The sequence below is a fragment of the Geotrypetes seraphini genome, chromosome 3, assembly GCF_902459505.1.
Source record: "Geotrypetes seraphini chromosome 3, aGeoSer1.1, whole genome shotgun sequence".
NCBI lineage: Eukaryota > Metazoa > Chordata > Amphibia > Gymnophiona > Dermophiidae > Geotrypetes > Geotrypetes seraphini.
Window position 1 is genome coordinate 284,206,032 of NC_047086.1, and position 18,796 is coordinate 284,224,827.

The window sequence follows — 18,796 nt, forward strand, 5'->3', positions numbered from 1 at the left end:
TCATGGGCCGCCGCGGGTGCGGACTGCTGGGCGCGATGGACCTCTGGTCTGACCCAGTGGAAGCAACTTCTTATGTTCTTTCCCTATGTGCACTCTTTCCCTCTCACTCACACACTCATGCCCAACAATTTTTCCTTTCTATTCCCTCCTCCTATGTCCCAAGTTAGTGCCCCCTTCCTCCCTTCCTTCTGTGTCCTATCTTTATGCCCCTCCCTTCCTTTTGTCTGTTGAGCTCATGCCCCCTCCTCCTACCTGTCTTCCAGCCTTTGTTCCAAAATCGTGCCCCTCCTGTCCAAGCCAGGCTGGAAGATTTGAACATCGAGGCCAGAAGAATTGCCAGAATGGATTCTCTCTCTCACATGACTGGACTAGAGACTCTGTTCTGTGAATTCAAATAACAGACATGAGGAAAAGCCATGTAATAAACAATTATAATTTATTAACAGTGCTCCTATTGTCTGGGTAGAGCAAGCCATCAGAATTTCAGTGCTCTTCAAAGGGAGAAAGCAAGGACAAACAGATTTATACCCTATGTGACATCATTTGTAATAATTATCATGCTTTAGAATACAATGGCACAATTGATCATAAGAACTGCCATCTCCGGATCAGACCTTCGGTCCATCAAATCCGGCGATCCGCACACGCGGAGGCCCAGCCAGGTGTATACCTGGCGTAATTTTAGTCACCCATCTCTCTATGCCTCTCGTAAGGAGATGTGCATCTAGTTTGCTTTTAAATCCTAGAACGGTGGATTCTGCAATAACCTTCTCTGGGAGAGTATTCCAGGTGTCCTTTTCAAAAATGCCTTAAGTCAGTGTTAACATTGAAAGTCCATTCTGTTTAAGTTTTTGAACCCAGCAGGTGGCAGTGTTTCACTTTTTCTTTTTAAATCACTTTTGATCTCTGAAATCTCTGACCTTTTCAAATATCAATCATGTCAGTAAAAAGCCAGTAAAAAGCCTAGTTTTGATATCTACATCCTGGTATCCATATGACCTCCAAATTAGCATTGTATGTTCTAATCTACAAGGAACAGATTCTCTCTGTAAAACACCCAAGTTTCCTGTTCCTCTGAGAACCTATAAACTCCATGAATGTATATGAAGAATGGTACATAAATTTATGTCTTAAGAGTCACAAAATCAACCTTCTGAACTTCCGTAGCATAGATAGAATGTAGAGACAGGAATGCCAATCTGTGAACTTAATCTCTAATTATAAATCCTCAAGGCTTTGTCACTAAACCTCATCTGAATTTCCAAATTTTAATGTATAGGTACTGCATTTTAAATTATTCACTTAATTTTGATTCATTCACAATCTCAGTTTTCATATCATCAGTGACAACTATCACACACCTGTAAATTCCAGGAAATCAATACTCCCATGGCCCAATGCGCTTCTTCCCCCTCCCCTCTTCCTTTGTCCCAAAAGGATCATGTCCCCTTACTTATTCGAGCCACACTCGCTCTTTCTGCCTTCAGTGGCACTTGTTGAAGGCAGTGGTTCACACGCTGCATGTAACTGACCCGGAAACCTTCCCTCTGACGTCAGCTCTGAGGTCGGAGAGAAGGTTACCAGGTCAGCATGTGAACCGCTGCCTACAACAAATGCCGCTGAAGGCAAAAGGAGTGAGTGCAGCTCAAATGAGGTAACTGGGAACAACCCCTCTCCCCCCCCCCCCCCCCCAACCCGGAAGGCTTTTCTCTGATGTCAGCTTCAGTGGAGAGGGTTTGGGCAGGAAGGAAGGATCCCCAGCGGTGGCTTCAGCAGTTGGGCAGGCAATATTCTCAGCGGCAGCCAGTGCTGCGTACACTCAACAAGTGGCTTGCATACCCCTAAGGGTGTGCGTACTGTGTGTTGAGAAACACTGGGCTAAAGGTTGCTAGTAGCAGAAGGGTTTCACTGCCACTATTCATCCATGGAACCTTTCCTTTGATTCATTCCGCCCTACTCCCTTCCCCATAGACACTTCACTTGTCACAAAAAGGACAGGAAAACACTCATTCTCCCATCAGTGAAGGGTACCTTTTATTCAATATGAGATCACTATGTAATTGCTTAGGCCTAAGAATTATTTTGGGCAGCCTGTTGGATATCTTAATTTGGCCAGATAATAAGCCTTCCTGCTCACCATAAGAGCGTTCTCTGGAGAGCAAAGTCCAGAGAACTTGCCTGAATTTTGAAGTTGAGGGATATGCAGTTCAACTAATGTTTCTCATACCCAAACTGATGTTCAAGAACAGGAGCACTTAGATCTAATAGGTGTGTCATGCTGAACACTAGGGTATTCTTCTCATGCTTGTAAGCCGTGCAAAAAGAATCCACTCCAGCTTATCAATACCTCCTCCTTCACCAAAGGAGTCTGCTGTTCCCTTCAATTTTTCCTTCTGCACGTGAGCTGGAAGGAGTCTTTTTGATCTGTTCTGTATATTTCTTGGTGGTTTTTTTTCTATTTTTGTTGGATTTCAGTGCTCACAGTTCCCCACGTCAGGAGAGAAAGTTCTGCCTGCATGGAGGAGAAGCAGACTGGTCAGTCCGTCGATGGTATTTGTTGGCCAGTTTGCAGAGACTTTTTAAGGAGCTTGGGATCCAAACCCCTAGAAGTTTTGCTTGCCTACTAGTTTTCAGGGACTTGAGCTCAGGTTGTTTAGGAGCAGGTACAAGGGGCTCAGTGGGGCTCTTGGGGTACCAGCTGTATTTTGTCTCCCTCCTTTTTTTGCATCTCCAGTTCTATGGGGTTTTAAGATTCAATCAGATATCGGTTCAGCTGGTTGCCCAAATATTTCAGCCTTGGAGGAAAGGTTTCATTGAAGCAGTGATTTCTTCTAGATCCAGCTACTTTTAGAGCCGAGGCAAGCTGCAGCACATTCACAGTGAGTAAGGCTATTGCAACCTATGAGAAATTCTGTTTTTTTTAGTTTTTTTGTTTTCAGTTAAACTATTTATGAGCCTTTCTTCGTGTCAAAACGCAGCCGCCACAGCCATCTTGGATTTCCCAATTTTTTTCCCAAAATTTTCCAGAACCTTCAAAACGCCTCATTTTGCCTCAAGACTGGCAGTGATGGAGTCCTTAGCGATTTTGCCCCTAATTCATGCCAAATTTGTGCTGGATGGATGCTGGAAGAGTGCCCTTGTGCCACACGCCCCGCAGCTTGTGAAGGGGGGGGGCAGAAGTTTTTGGCTTAGCCTCTCCTCGGGTCTCTAGGGCTGAGGAGACTTTGGAGGGCCTGTCTTCTGGGAGAAAATCTCTTTCAGAGCCCTGAAATTACATTACATTACATTAGTGACTTCTATTCCGCCTGTACCTTGCAGTTCTAAGCGGATTACATTAGAAGATGGCTGGACATTTCCAGGAAGTTACAATTTAGGGTTAGTTACATAGTGGAGGTTTTGAGGAGCAATTGAGGATAGATAGAAATAAGAGGATTGAATTTAGAGAAGTTGTAGTTTAGGGGCTGGTTACATGATTGAATTATTGAGGAGAAATTACAAGAGTGGTAGGAAGACAACGGGGAGCTTGCAGGGAAGGGGAAGAGAACTCTATAGATGAGTGTTGAGAAAACTCTATAGATTTTTTGAATAGCAGAGTTTTGAGTTCTTTTCGAAATGATTTAAAGTCACTTGTTGCTGTCAGCAGGTTGGAAATAGATGGGTCCAATTTCGCTGCCTGTGTCGCTAGGAGGCCGTCATATATCTTGTTGCGCTGAGTACCCTTGAGTGGTGGGTAGGAGAATGGGGTCTGAGTTCTCCTTAGTCTGGATATGAGGTTTCGATTTAGGCGGTTGTGTAGGTAGGTAGGTAGGTGCAATTCCGTTTATTGCTTTGAATAATAGACAGTAAAATTTAAATTGAATTCGAGCTCATATCGGTAGCCAGTGTGAGTCTAGATAGGCATTGGTGCTATGGTCAAATTTTCCAAGTGAGTAGATCAGTCTGAGGGCTGTATTTTAAATGGTCTGTAGTTGTTTTATCAAGTTTGTGGGGCATGGTAGGTAGAGGATATTGCAGTAGTCCAATAGTCCTAGGACAAGGGATTGGACTAAGATCCTGTATTGCTCTTTGTCGAAGAATTTTCTTATTTTCCGCAGGTTGCACATATGATGAGAAAAATGCTTTTTGAGTAGTTTTGTTGATTTGGACCTGCATTGTGCATCATCTATCTATTGATACTCCAAGGATTTTTAAAGAAGACTGTATGGGGTATTTGGTGACATTTATTTCTAATTCTGTTATGGATGGGTTTTTGTCCTTTTCAAGTAGTAGAAATTTTGTTTTGTCCGAGTTTAGCTTTAGTTTGTGGTCTAACATCCATTGTTGTTTTCAGGTTGCCTGTTGTAGTGGGGTCTTGGGTGTCAAAGGGGAGGAGTATGGTTATGTCATCTGTGTAGCTGAATGATGTTACATTTAGAGTATTTAGAGTGGTACCGAGGGAGGCTATGAAGAGGTTGAAGAGCATGGGCGACAATGGTGAGCCTTGTGGTACTCCACAGGGATTAAACCAGGGGTCTGATTTAAGATCGTTTGATTTTACTCTGTATGATCTTGTTTTAAGGAATCCTTGGAACCAGTTGTTTACCCTGCCTGAGATTCCTATGGCGTCTAGTATCTGAAATAGTATGGTGTGATCTAGGTCGAATGCAACAGAGAGATCGAGTTGAATTATCAACATCCTTCTTCCTTTACTAAGATGCTGTCGGGCTGTGTCTAGTAAAGTTGCTAGTAGTGTCTCTGTGCTATGGTTGGTTCTGAATCCTGATTGAGAGGGGTGGAGTATGTTATGGTCTTCAAGGTAGTTGGTGAGGTATTGTGCAACTAGACCTTCTATTAGTTTAACATATAATGGGATTGAGGCGATGGGTCTATAGTTGGAGGGGTTGTCTATTGGGCCTTTGAGATCTTTCAATAGTGGGGTGATTATAATCTCACCTAGTTCTGGTGGGAATTGACCTTCCGTGAGTGTAGTTTGTATCCATTGCATGAGGCTAGCTCTAAATTTAGGGGTAGCATTTGCTAGGAGATATGAGGGACAGTTATTCTGATCGCATGATGCTTTGCTCTATTTTTTGTAGAGTCGGTCCATGTCAGTCCATTGAACTGGTGGGTCCTTGGTTCCAGATCCTGTCGGCTGCTTGTGGAAATTGTGTCTTGCGTAGGAGTAAGGAAGTCACAGAACCCAGGAGGCACAAGGTGGAGTCGCCTAGAGGGGACTCAGCACTGCTTAGTACTGCATTCTCTCCTGAATTTATTAATCTGATGTGAGGAGCTTATTTGAATGGCAAGGATCTCCAGGGGAGGTCTGGCAGCAAACCAGGAGGCATGTGAGGGGGATTGGTCATCCAGGGCAAGCCTGCCTCAATAGCAAAGGCAGGCCAGAATCTGGTGGACCTTTCTGAAAGAGACTCAGTGGACAGAGTCTCTCTGTATACCTCTGCTGTTGCAGAGTGAGCCTACCATGCTGAGAGAAACAGGATCACAGATGGGAGCGAGTACGCAAGATGCAGTAGTGGCCCTCGACCATGGGGATGATCCTACGGTCATTTAAGCCATTGGCTCTGCTAGAACTCATTACTGATTCCCTGCAGGAGCTACAGTTAAGACTCCCAGCAGACTTTGTTCGTGCTGTGCTCTATTCTGAGTGGAGTGAAAGCCCAATCCACATCTTTTCCCTGGAATCCTGATATGAGTGTTTTAGTCATGGAGAATTGGGATGCTCCTGAAGGCTCATTAAAGGTAGCCTAAACAATGGCTAGGCTTTATTCATTGGCACAGGAGTGTCAGGTAGATTCCTTAGTAGCCCAGATAATCAAACACATATCCCTGCCGAGTGAGGGAGGCATGGTGTTAAAGGACATGCAGGATTGCAGAGTAGATGTGATTCTTAAAAGACAGTTCAAATCATTGGGAATCAAAGCGACCTCTTTTATGGCACGTGCTTGTCATATCAGGTTGTGAGGTCTTACCTTAGTGGACAGCAAGCCTTTTCCCCAGCTTTTGTCAACAGGGTTGGATTTTGTGCTTGATGTTTTCTGACATCATCAGGGTCATGAACAAAGTCTTGGCTTATTCTATCTCAGCCCAAGAATGTGCTGGATCAGGCAATGGGAGAGAGATTTCACCTCCAAGGCTATATTTAGTAGACTTTTTTCAAGGGAGAAATGCTGTTCAGAAAGGGGCTGGATGATCTTGTGGCCAACATGGCAGATCTTCGGCCAAAGTCTACCAGACAGTAGATCGCAAACTCGAAAGGCTCAGGGCGATCTAATTTTCATGGCTTCAGAGTCTTTCAGCAATACTCAGGAGGTGCCTCAGCTCAGAGATCCTAACATGGATCAAGATAGGTTTTCAGGACCTAGACCAGGGGCCCCCAAAGTCCCTCCTTGAGGGCCGAATCCAGTCAGGTTTTCAGGATTTCCCCAATGAATATGCATGAGATCTATGTGCATGCACTGCTTTCAATGGGTTGGGAACTGGTTTGGAGGTAGGCTTCAGAGGATAGTGGTGAACGGTACCCCCCTCCGAAATGACGAAGGTAATCAGTGGAGTGCCGCAGGGCTCGGACCTGGGCCCGATCCTATTCAACATCTTTATAAGAAACTTGGCAGAAGGGCTGCGAGGTAAAATAACATTATTCGCCGATGACGCCAAACTAAGCAATGTAGTGGGCAAAAGCACAACAGACATAAATTCAATGTCTGACAACATGATGCACGACCTACTCCTACTGGAGCGCTGGTCTAGGTCCTGGCAACTCAGCTTCAATGCCAAAAAATGCAAAGTCATGCGCTTCGAGGTGGAAGAAGATATCTTCTTTTTCAAGGGTCCCGCGGCAACAAGGGGGCATCCGTGGAAAATCAGGGGCGGGAAACTGCACGGGGATACCATGAAATTCTTTTTCACTGAAAGGGTGGTTGATCACTAGAATAGTCTTCCACTTCAGGTTATTGAGGCCAGCAGCGTGCCTGATTTTAAGGCCAAATGGGATAGACACGTGGGATCTATTCACAGAGAAAGATAGGGGAGGGTCATTGGGGTGGGCAGACTAGATGGGCCATGGCCCTTATCTGCCGTCTATTTCTATGTTTCCCCTTTGGTCTGGCGACAGTGCCTCACACATCTCTGAAGGACAGGTTTGCAGGTGTATACATATCTGGACAACTGGCTGATCAGGTTTCCATTGTTCTCAGAATGAGAACAAGCTGTGCCTCAAGTGGTCCAGGTTCTACAGAGCCTGGGTTGGATAATAAATTTTTGAAGGAGCTAACTGGTTCCGTCCCAATCCCTGGAGTACCTGGGAGTCATCTTCATGGTTGTTGCCCCAGTCAGACTCCCTGTTGATGTGTCTGCCATGGAATCCAGAATCCTGAGCCAGTTTGAACTGGTAGCTCAGCCCACAGGGGTTATCAAGGGGAATTCCGCTTAGTATACCTTTGTAGATGATTGACTATGGATGCTAGCCTGTTCAGCTGGGAAACTTGCTGAAATGGACAGCCAGTTTAGGGGCGTTGGTCAGCCTTCCAGAGATTGGAGCTTTGGGCCATTTGGTTGACATTACAACAGCTGGAGAAGAGGCTGGATGGTCAGGCAGTCTGTTTTCTCGGACAGTGCTACAGTGGTGACATATGTCAATCACCAATGAGGCACCAAGAGCACCCAGCTGAGTCTGGAGGCCTGCTTATTATTCTGGTGGGCACAGCGACACCTTCAGGCGCTTTCAGTGGCACATGTAGCAGGAGTAGGCAATGTCTAGTCTGATTACCTCAGCAGACAGACCCTAGATTCAGGGGAATGGATGTTATTGGACACAGCCTTCCAATCCATGTTCTTTGATAGGGTCACCCAAAGTTCGATCTGATAGCTACAGTGAGAAACAAGAAGGTGGACCGCTTCTTCAGTTGAAGATCCTAGTCCAGAACTGCAGGTCTGGATACTTTGGTGCAGCCATGCCCAAAAAATGAGCTCTTGTTTCCAATGTGGACCATGATAGGGTGGATTCTCTGCAGAATTGCAAATCATCTGGGGAGAGTCATCCTCGTGGTACCAGGTTGGCCATGCAGACTGGTATGTGCACCTGGTGTGTTTGAAGAGGGGCGCAGGTCTCAGACTACAGGTACTGCTGGACCTTCTGTCTCAGGGGCTAGTGGTCATATAAGATCCAGATGGCTTTGCTCTTATGTCATGACTCTTGAGTTCATGGCGTTAGTGCTTAAAGGCTACTCAGAGTTAGTTATTGCTACTCTCATCAGAGCCAAGAAGCCTTCAACAGTCTCTACTTATGCTAAAGTATGGGAGACAATTTCAGCATTGGTGCATTAAGGAGAAGGTGGGGCCATTCTCTGCTCCGATTTCAATGGTGGTAGATTTCCTCCAAGCAAGCCTTGACAAGGGTCTTGCAGTGGTGTTGCTCTGGGTCCAAGGGTCAGGACTTTCTTGCTTCAGGGCCCAAGAATGTAAATCTCCCTTGGCATCTCATCCAGATATAGCCAGATTTCTGAAAAGGGGCATGAAGGCTCAGACCACCGGTGAAACTACTGTTTCCCTTAATGTAGTCTTGCTTGGCCTCAATTAGGCTCCATATGAGCCTCTTAAGGAGGTATCCTTAATGGATCTCACGGTCAAGATGGTTTTCCTCATGGCCATTACGTCAGTGCGAAGAGTCTTGGAGTTACAGGCACTGTTGTGCAGAGAGCCCTTCCTCAAGATCACGGAGTTTCCAGGTGCACATTTCCATCCTTTTTGTCAAAGGTTGTTTCGGCCTTCCATGTCAATGAAGAAGTAAGATTGCTGGCATTCCAGCCCACAGGATCAAAGAAGAAAGACTGGATTGAGAGTAGCCCTCTTACATTATCTAGAGATTACTATTGAATTTCAACTATCTTACCATCTTTTTGTGCTCACCAGTCTGGCTCAACATGACAGACTATCGTCCAAGGCCACCATTTCCAGATGGATTTGCATGTCCATTTCTTTATTTAAAAATTTATATACCACATAAAAACTATGTGGTTTACAAAATTGCATGCATACATATTAAAAATACTAAAAAATGTTTTGACAGAAAAAATGCAATAAAACATCAACTAACAGTATGGTCAGCATATATTGCCTGTAGCACAGTTGCTGGTCTCTGTGAAGGCACATTCGACTAGAAGTGTGGCTTCTTCATGGGCAGAAGCTCTGGCGATTTTACCTGCATAGATTTGTAGGGCAGTGACTTGGTCCATAATTCATACATTCTCCAAGTGTTTTTGAGTGGATGTGGTGACGAGGCAGGACACCACTGTCGGGTACTCAGTATGTTACAAGCCGATGCAGAAGTCCTATCCTAAATTCCTGGGACTTCTTTTGTATGTCCCTAGAGTTCAGCATGACACACCTATTGCACTGGAAAAAGAGATTAGGTTTTTACCTGGCTAATATCTTTTCCAGTAAATAAGGTGTGTTATGCTGAAGCCCTGCCCTGTCAGTTATTTCTCCGCCTGCCTTCTGTCTCAATCAGAATGTTTGAGTCCAAACTGAAAGTTTGAATGTCAGTCAGATCTCAAGGATAAGAAAATCAACCTTTTGTTATTAATTATTAGAGGACTGTTCAAGCTCCATAAAGGTTTCTGATTAGTATGTTTTGCCAATGTGTTAATTATTCAATTTCCATGTTAACATGTTGTACCTTTTCAGAACAGAACTGTATGTTGGGGAGTCTTCCCATACCAATGAATGACCTGGTGTTTCAATAGAGGGCTGTCGCCTGCTTTGGTACAAACTGAAGGGGGCAGCACAGTCCTTTGGTGAAGGAGGAGGAATTGAAAAGCTGGAGAATATTCTAGTGTTCAGCATGACATACCTTATTTACTGGAAAAGATATTAGCAAGGTAAGAACCTAATCTTTTTATATTAAAGAAAACATGGGATGGTTATTTATTGTAGATCAGGGGTTATCTGCCCATTCCTTGGGACACACTGAGCCAGTTTGGTTTTCAAGATATCCACAATATGAATATGCATGAAAGAATTGCTCACAATGATTAAATCCATATCCAACATTTTTGATTCTCAGTCCCTTAACATTTTAATTCACTCCCTCATAATTTTCAAACTTGACTACTGCAAGTCCCTGCTCAAAGGAGTCTGCCAAAAAGACATTTGACGATTACAACTAATCCAAAATACTGCCATAAAGATTATTACAAGCAAAAAAAATTTGATCACGTTACTCTGTTAAAAAGTGCTCACAGGCTACCTATTCATCACCGTATCACTTACAAAATAGATTTAATCTCCTACAAAACAATAAAAACCAAGGAACCTGCTTTTATCCATAAATTCCTGATTCCACATGATCCTCAGAGAACCTTAAGATCTGCATCACAGCATCTTCTTCATGTCTCATCCCTAAAAATCATTAGTACCTGTAGGGCTTCTTCTTTTGCAGCGACTGCTCCAACAATATGGAATTTGTTACTATTACATTTAAGATCCGAACAGAATTTAGACGCATTTAAAGATGCATACGGCTGTTAATTGATCTAAGGGACTTTCTAAGCTTATTTTCTATACTAAAACTGATTTCTCCCTTTCCTAATGTTATTGTCCTTAATTGTTCTTTCTTTCTTTCAAATTGTATTTCTCTCCACTTACCTATTGTTTCAAGTAAGTAAAGTTATGTTATTAATAGTCTAAAAGGACCCCTTTTAAAATTTTTACTGTACAACGCTTAAATTTTGATTAGCGTTTTGTCAAATTTTTAATAAACTTGGAAACTTATCTCATGTATATTCATTGTGGATATCTTGAAAACCATACTGGTTCAGTGTGTCCTGAAGACTAGGTTAAGAACTCCATTGTAAATCAGTAGGAGCATGAGGGTTTATAAATAAGTTATTTTTGTTACTGTTTGAATGTATAACCAGGTCTTGAATTTTGTGTGAAAGAACAAGAACAGTATAACATGTTCTTCATCTTGAATAGGGCCAATGGATTTACTTTCTGTGCAGACAAAGAAGCTGTTAATAAAACAGCAGATAAGCTTGGTAAGTTAAAATGTTTTTGCATGTACTTTTATTATAATAATAAAAAATCTTGGTTTAGTACATGTCGTTTTGACTACAGTTTACCATGGAGAAATAATATATCAGTAGTGTCAGTAATTGTAGTAGGTGCATTTTGTTTGAACCTATCACTACGTAGTTTGTTTACAGTATCTTAGTTTATCCCAGGTCAAGTAGGCAGCATTTTCCACAGATGGGTGACGTCATCCACAGAGCCCAGTACGGACAGTGCAAAATTGTATTGTCACTTTAACTTCTTAGAAGTTTCAAAACTGCCTGTACTGTGCATGCGCGAGTGCCTTTCTGCCCGATGCCAGATCGCTGGTCCATTAGTTCTTAGTTTTCCATGGAGCTAAGAAGACATGTGTCTTTGGAGTCTCTCCAATTGCGCTATTTTTTCTCTTTTTTTTTTTTTGTGCCTTCCCTTATCGATTTTCTTATTTTTCTTCTTCTTTATCATTCCTTTAATTTCTCAGAGTTTTGTAGAAAAATCTTACTTTTTTGTTTTTGGACCTTCAGCCCCCGTTTAGCTGGGTATCTGGCTGGTGGCATCAACTTGTTTTCAATTGTGAAATTACTCAACCTTCCAAGGTAGAATTGATTTCTTCATTCTTGCATTGGCAGTTTTTCCCTCGATGCTGAAACCTTCTTCCGGCTTCAAGAGGTGTACTCTGTGCAATAGGGCCCTATCAGTCACTGATCCGCATAATTAGTGTCTTCAGTTCCTTGGTCCTGAGCACTGGGTAGACTATCGTTGTTTAAAGTTACAAAACCATTCTTTGAAGGCTCGACGTCTGCAAAGGAAACACTTTTTGGACTCCAGGATTCATCGCAGCTGTCCTCCATGCCCAATATCGACATCACAATCGTCGCATTATTCGGTGTTGGTTGCCTTAGTACCAATGTTGACACCGTCAAATAAACAAGCTAAGCAGGATTCCCACTTCACCAAATGAAGCCGGCATCTGTAGCACCGAAAATGATGTATGCCAAACAGTGTCGACAGCAGTCTCGCTCTCGACATCAAGTTCACCAACACTTTGACACCCTGTATCATTGGTACCCTCAATGGTACAACTACGAGAACTGCTTCAACAGGAGCTAGCAGCGATGCCTTGAGGCCAATTGAAGCCAACTGCTGCACCGACTCCACCTGTACTGGCCCAGCCAAGCATGGCTGTATTAGGCCTCAAGGTACTGCATCTCAGTCTCCTCCTCAATGTAACTCCAGGTCTCATCAGAGCACTTCCTCCTAATTGAAGTTGGACTGGTATTGAGGGAGACTAAGGAGTCAATCTCGATTGTTACTGTGGCCATTGGTACTGTAGCCATCACACTGCACAGCTTCTCCTTCTGAAGGAACTATTTTATACAATAGTATTTTGCACTGGAGAACTATGGACTTTTTGTCGGATACATCTCCTCCTCCACCTAGATATACGTAACCTCCAGAGAGCCTTTCCTTTGCCATGTTCATAAGGCAAATGGGCCAAGCTCTGTGCATATGGAATCTGAACAAGAACTGAAATTTTTTTCATACCCTTGACTTTGAGCAGCTCCCAAGGGAATGTTAGAATTCCCAATCCACAACTTTATAAGGGACTTCATGTTGAAGCACTGGGAGACTTCCTGCATATACCAATGGATCTATCCACATTGGATTCCCTTCACAGGGTACACTCCTTTCCTGGCTTTAATGGGCCACAATTGCAATTTCAATTTCTGATTGAATCTGTTTCAAAGAGATCTTCCAGCTCCAGATCATATGCTACTACACCTTCAAGTAGGGGAAGTCATACTTTGCATAAATTTGGTTGTAAGCTATTTCAAAATATAATGCTTACCAGTCATATCATTATGGGGTAAAGATCTGGAACAATTTATTATGCTTCTACTTAAATTTAGGAGACACCTAAAATATATATCTGTTCCTGAAGTACCTAGGTAGCTGATTTGTACAATCTTTCCCACAATAACTGATCTCTAGAGCTGTTAGTCACTAGTTTTTAACTTTGTTAGTTCTACTCAATTTGTAGCATTTTTAATCATTGTAAACCGCATAGAACTTCACGGTCCTGCGGTATATAAACTGTTATTATTATTATAAACTCAACTGTGCTTCCTATATGACATTCTATTTTAAGCACTTAGTTCAACACCTGTCTCATTCAGAACAATTCATTCCTGTAAACCAACTTTTTCATTTTCAGCAAACTTCACATGATCTCCTTGAGACCAGGTCATTCATGTCAAGATCACCCTTTGATGTTTTTGCTGTCACTTCTACAGCATCATCCTTGTCTATTGCAATGAGATGGAAAGCATACCTTCATGGATTAGGTTGAAACTCGCTCTTCAGGATTGCCTTGTTAATTTCCCTTGCTCAAGAGATGAGCTCATGTTAGAAAAACTATGCAGAATATCATCAGGCAAGGTCGCAGTATGATCTCCCCCCCCTCCCCAGCCTCCAAGTTGCATGATTCTAAACAGTAGAGTGCATCCCTTAAAAGGCGCTACACTATACCATCAATGTCTTCCACAACTCTGAGAGTGTTGATTTCTAGGGCACTTTGGAGCCAAACATCTCAAACTCCTATTTCATGGAAGTTCTTTCAACTTCTTGGCATCTTACACCTAATCAATGCTCTACATCCCCCATACATATCTATTAGATGTTCACTCACCCAATACCTCTAACACTCCTCAGCCTCACTGGGAAAACTTAAGGATATACTCTATCTTTACCAGAACTCCATTCAAACAAGGAGACTTCTCTATCAATTTCTGATATCAACACTATTGAGAGGTTCCCCACTCTTTCTGAGCCAAGAAGGGGGTCATCTGCTAATCCTCATCCTCCATACTCTTCCCATCTAAAACTAATAATTAATCATTCCCCTCAATGAGCACAACCAGTACCAGTGCTCTCCAAGTCCTCTGAAAGCCATAAGCAATACCTATAATTTCTGCATAGACCATCTAACTTTAGTTTTTGGCCTGGTCTCAGCGTACAAACTGTTGCACTTCATTTGATTGTTGTGCCTTCACTGCTTCATTCTTACACAGTTAATCTTGTTCATCTACTTGAAATTCTGGTTGACAAAGGTATCGTTACTTATCGTTACTTCCACCAGTCTAATTGCCACTGAACTATTACTGGAATCTGGCCACTATTTCGTCATTCCATCCTATTCCTCATCCTATAGGAAATTGTTTGACTCAACATCATTGGACCCTAATCTCCAACTGCTGGACCTTGCCGGTTTTCATCGAGGGCTATACTTTGTCTTCGCAACATACCGCTGCACGAGCCTCCAAGAAGATTTTCTTTTAATTTTTAGCATATCTCGTTTCTTCAACAAGAACTCTCTGATCTTACTGCCATTTCGGTGCTTATGTCTGAGGGAAGCCCTGGACAGCAGCTGGGCTCCTCTGTGAGTGCTGGTGTGGGTCAGCAGCAAACTTTGGGTTGGCTCATGGGAGAAGGGAGGCTCAGGAATCCTTTTCCCCAGGATTTGTTTTGCTGCTTCACCAGGCTTATCTTAAATAGGCACAGCCTACGCTTCTTGAGTCGTCTTCTATTCTAGACAGCCTGGAGGAATTGGCTGTGAAGAAACATAGCCTCCATGAACCTCTCTAAGGGGTCTCTGAGCCTCTAATTTTGCTTGAAGCTTCAGAGGCTGCAAAATCAGTGGGGTCCATTTCTGCTTCCTTTGTTGATGTGTTGGAAGAAATGGAGATAGCAGCAGGGGAACTCCAGTGACCCATCCGTGGTTCGGGTGTTTCAGAACTCCTGACTTTCATTGTTCGGGCTTTAGAAGCCCTTAGTATTATGAACAAAGAGGCTTCAGTTTCAGCTATTTCTAACCCTAAAATGATTGGCATTAGGTGGCCACTTAGGGATTTTCTGGTTCATAAGGCCAGCAGATCACAGCTCAGTGATCCTCTTCGGACTCCATTTAAAAGGTGGTGCATGCTATGGTGCGCCTTTATTCCCTTCATGCAGAGGAACAAGAGAACTTGAGGTTGCCTAGGGTGGACTTGCTGGTGGCAGCTATCATCAAGAAAACCACTGTTCCTGTTGAAGGCAGCATTTCACTTAAAGACACTTACAATCGAAAGCTACAGAATTCTTTTAAGCTCACCTTTGAGGTGGTGGCCCTGTCTTTGCAAGTGTCAGTGTATAGTTTATATGTTGTGAGCCTATCTTTCTTGGCGGAGTCTGCTGATGCATTTGGAGACCTGACTGGTGTTCTTGGCAAATTCCTTGTTTGATCTAATTTAGGTGTTGGTCAAGCAGATGGCCTTAACGGTTATGGCATGATGGTTGCTATGGCTGTGACACTGGGCAGCAGACACGGCGTCTAAGAAACGACTTACAAAACTTCCTTTTACAGGGAAGCTCTTATTCAGCAAGGAGCAATCTGTCAAGGATCTAGAGCAGACATGAGCAACTCCAGCCCTCGAGGGCCAGAATTCAATTGGGTTTTCAGGATTTCCCCAATGAATATGCATGAGATCTATTTGCATGCACTGCTTTCAATGCATTGGGGAAATCCTGAAAACCCGATTGGATTCCGGCCCTCGAGGACCGGAGTTGCCCATGTCTGATCTAGAGGACTCTTAAGTCCCAGCACTTGCCGGAAGATCAGCCAAAAGACTCAGGGCATCAGTCACAGGCATGGGCTTGGTTTTGGGACTCGACACGCTAATGGCCAGGATGCACCCAGGGATCTCAGAGGAATTGTTTTCAGCAGTGGCAGTCCTCTCGTCCCAGCAAGCGTCCTGCCTCTCAGTCCAAGCGCACAGCACAGTACAGTCTTCCCAATGATGGTCAGCCAGTTCACTCCTAGGAGATTCGGGCAGGTGGACAATTGTCCCTATTCTTTGAGGAGTGGACCAAAATTACCACGGATCAGTGGTAACTCAACATTATTCAAAATGGATGGAGTCTCCTATCACAGAAATCTTTTTGGAATCCCCCTGCTATGCTCCCAGCAAGCAGAAGGCAGTCCTCAACACCCTACACGCGCTGCAGGCTATAGGGCAGTTCTTCCAGTACTGTCAGAAGAGGCAAGTTCGGGTAGATATTCAATCTACTTCATGGTGCCAAAAAAAGGGGTGGGGTTCCTTCCATCCTGTTTTGGAATTCAAGCACATAAATAAGCTCTTAAGGGTCATATGTTTCCTGATAGAAACTCTTAATTCATTGATCTTGCAGTCCTGCCAGGGGAGTTCCTGATATTGTTAGACTTGAAGGAGGCTTACCTGCACATTCCCATTTAGCGGCCCCATCAGTAGTTTCTCTGTTTTGTAATTCTTCAAGGTGGTTGTGGCAGTGTTCCTCCAGAGGAATACTGCCACAACCACCTTGAAGAATTACAAAACAGAGAAACTACTGATCAGAGCTGCTTAGCGAAACTACTGATCAGAGCTGCCCAAGTCACTGCCCAAGTCATCACCTTGCTTCAATCTTTGAGTTGGTGTTCAATCTGCCCAGGGTCATCTGAAGCCCTCACAGACCCTGGAATATCTGGGAGCCCTATTTGACATGGCCCAGTAGACAGGATTTGGTAATTAACAAGACACGATAGCCTTACCTCCTCTTCCCCCCCCCCCCCAAGCCTCCTGATGAAAAACAAGAAAAAAAATGGGCTTTAAAACTAAAATGATAATCAATCCATACACCTAAAAATAGCTGAATTCTTCAACAGAATTCTGACAATTTGACATGTGGAGTAGTAGTCTAATGGTTAGTGCAATGGCCTGAGGAACCGTGTTCAATTCTCATTGCCGCTTCTTGTGATTCTGGGCATCGCTCTAGGTTCAAATAAATACCTGTATTTAATATGTAAACCACTTTGATTTTAACCACAGAAAGTTGGTATATCAAATCCCACTCCCTTTTCCCTTTTAACATTTTGACTTTATAAATATAAACTGAGAATACTTTAGGGACCAAAGATACCTTCGGGGTATACACCTTAAGCAGGTTTAATAGAGTATTGACAATGAATGTGACTATGCTGCAGCCAAAATTTATACAATCACTTTTCCATGATTTATGTGGTATCGTAGCAAATTGCCAACAGCTCTATTTCCAATGTTAGAAATAGGAGGGTAACCTGCAAACTGTGGTAGGGTGTGACTCTGGCCAACTTGTTGGGCAGACTGTATGGACCATGTGAGTCATCACCTGCCATTATTTACTACGTTACTATGTGACACAGAAGCATTATTTATTTATACATTTTTCTATACTGTTCTCCCAAGGGAGCCCAGAATGGTTTACATAAATTTATTCAGGTACTGAAGCATTTTTCCCTGTCTGTACCGGCGGGGTCACAATCTATCTAATGTACCTGGGGCAATGGGGGGGATTAAATGACCTTGCCCAGGGTCACAAGGAGCAGCGTGGGTTTGAACCCACAACCCCAGGTTGCTGAGTCTGTAGCTTTAACCTCCACTGCAGCACACACTCCTCCTTCTTGCTCTTGTTAATTATTAGGGCCCCTAATATTTTAATATAACTAGTACATTGCATGACTATTGCTTTCAATGTACAGTGGTACCTTGGTTTACAAGCATAATTCATTCCAGAAGCATGCTCGGAGAGAGCGTGCATGCGCAGATGCTCAAGGCCCAGCAAAGATGAGGACGCAGATCTTCAGGCACTGGCACCAACGCACCGGACATGCAGGTGCCAGTGGCCAGATGGGGGTAAGCAGCGTGTTCAGGTGGGTCTGGGGGATTTCAGATCAGGGTGGGGGGGGGGGGTGCCGGATCGCAGGGGGCGCTGCTCGCAAATCGAGGCAAGCTCGGTTTCCGAGGTGCCGATTTTGTGAATGTTTTGCTCGTCTTGCAAAACACTCGCAAACCGGTGCACTCGTAAACCGAGGTACCACTGTATTTATTTAATTGTAGTCACTAAGGGCCTGGTTATTTGCACTCTTATTCAGAAAATGTATCATTGCCATCAGTAGTGAAGTGCTCTGCTTGTATCTTTATCGCCATGCTTATATTTGTACTGGTTTGGAAACTTGAAGTGAAAGAATTTCCAACATGAAGAGTGAATGGGTATGTGGGTGTATGCATCTTTGAGATTTAGGGAGGCCAGCCAGTCATTGGGTTTCAACAGAGGAAGTATTATAACAGAGGAAGTGAGATAACAGAGATCTGGCATTGGCCAAAGGCCTTGAGTCTTTCTGGGGGTTAGGAAAAAAATTGGAGTAGAAGCCCATATTGTGCTGTTATTCGGCCACTCTTTCTATTGCATTGTTTTGAATGAGAAGTAATAGTTCCGCTGTATGTAGCAGAATGTGATGATGAGGGGGGTATGGGAAGATTGAGATATTTAAGAAAGTTGGATTTGTGATAGAAAGTTGAGACAATATCCTTGAGGATATAATAGTCGGGCCCCATCACTCCAATGTGATGGATTGCCAGGCAGGGAGGAAATGACTGAGTTGGCCTCCTACTGGTAACTTTTCAAAAATTTGGTGAAGCTTTGCTGTTTTCTCTCTCTAACAATTTTTTTTTTTAATAGGCCTGGGGTTGTGAACGTTGATATGTGGGCTTTTTATAAGGGAAGAATCATCGTTTAGGATAGAACTGCTGAAAAAATTGTTGCTAAGGCCTGCAGGAGAAATCATTGGCAGATGCAATATTATTGCGGTTGGTCTACAGCAGCGGTCTCAAACACGCGGCCCCCCAGGGACTATTTTGCGGCCTGCAATCTGTCCTTTCCA

The 18,796-nt window shown here is 43.5% G+C and overlaps 1 protein-coding gene across 3 annotated transcripts in view; it reads left to right on the forward strand.

Annotated features, from left to right (window-relative positions):
• The window catches only part of GNPAT (glyceronephosphate O-acyltransferase), a 169,316-nt gene that overhangs the window by 145,906 nt on the left and 4,614 nt on the right, over nucleotides 1-18,796 (forward strand). For all 3 annotated transcript variants that reach the window (XM_033936353.1, XM_033936355.1, XM_033936354.1), the window contains one exon: nucleotides 10,969-11,030. In XM_033936353.1, coding sequence (XP_033792244.1) covers nucleotides 10,969-11,030 — 62 coding nt within the window. The remainder of the gene's footprint in view (nucleotides 1-10,968; nucleotides 11,031-18,796) is intronic.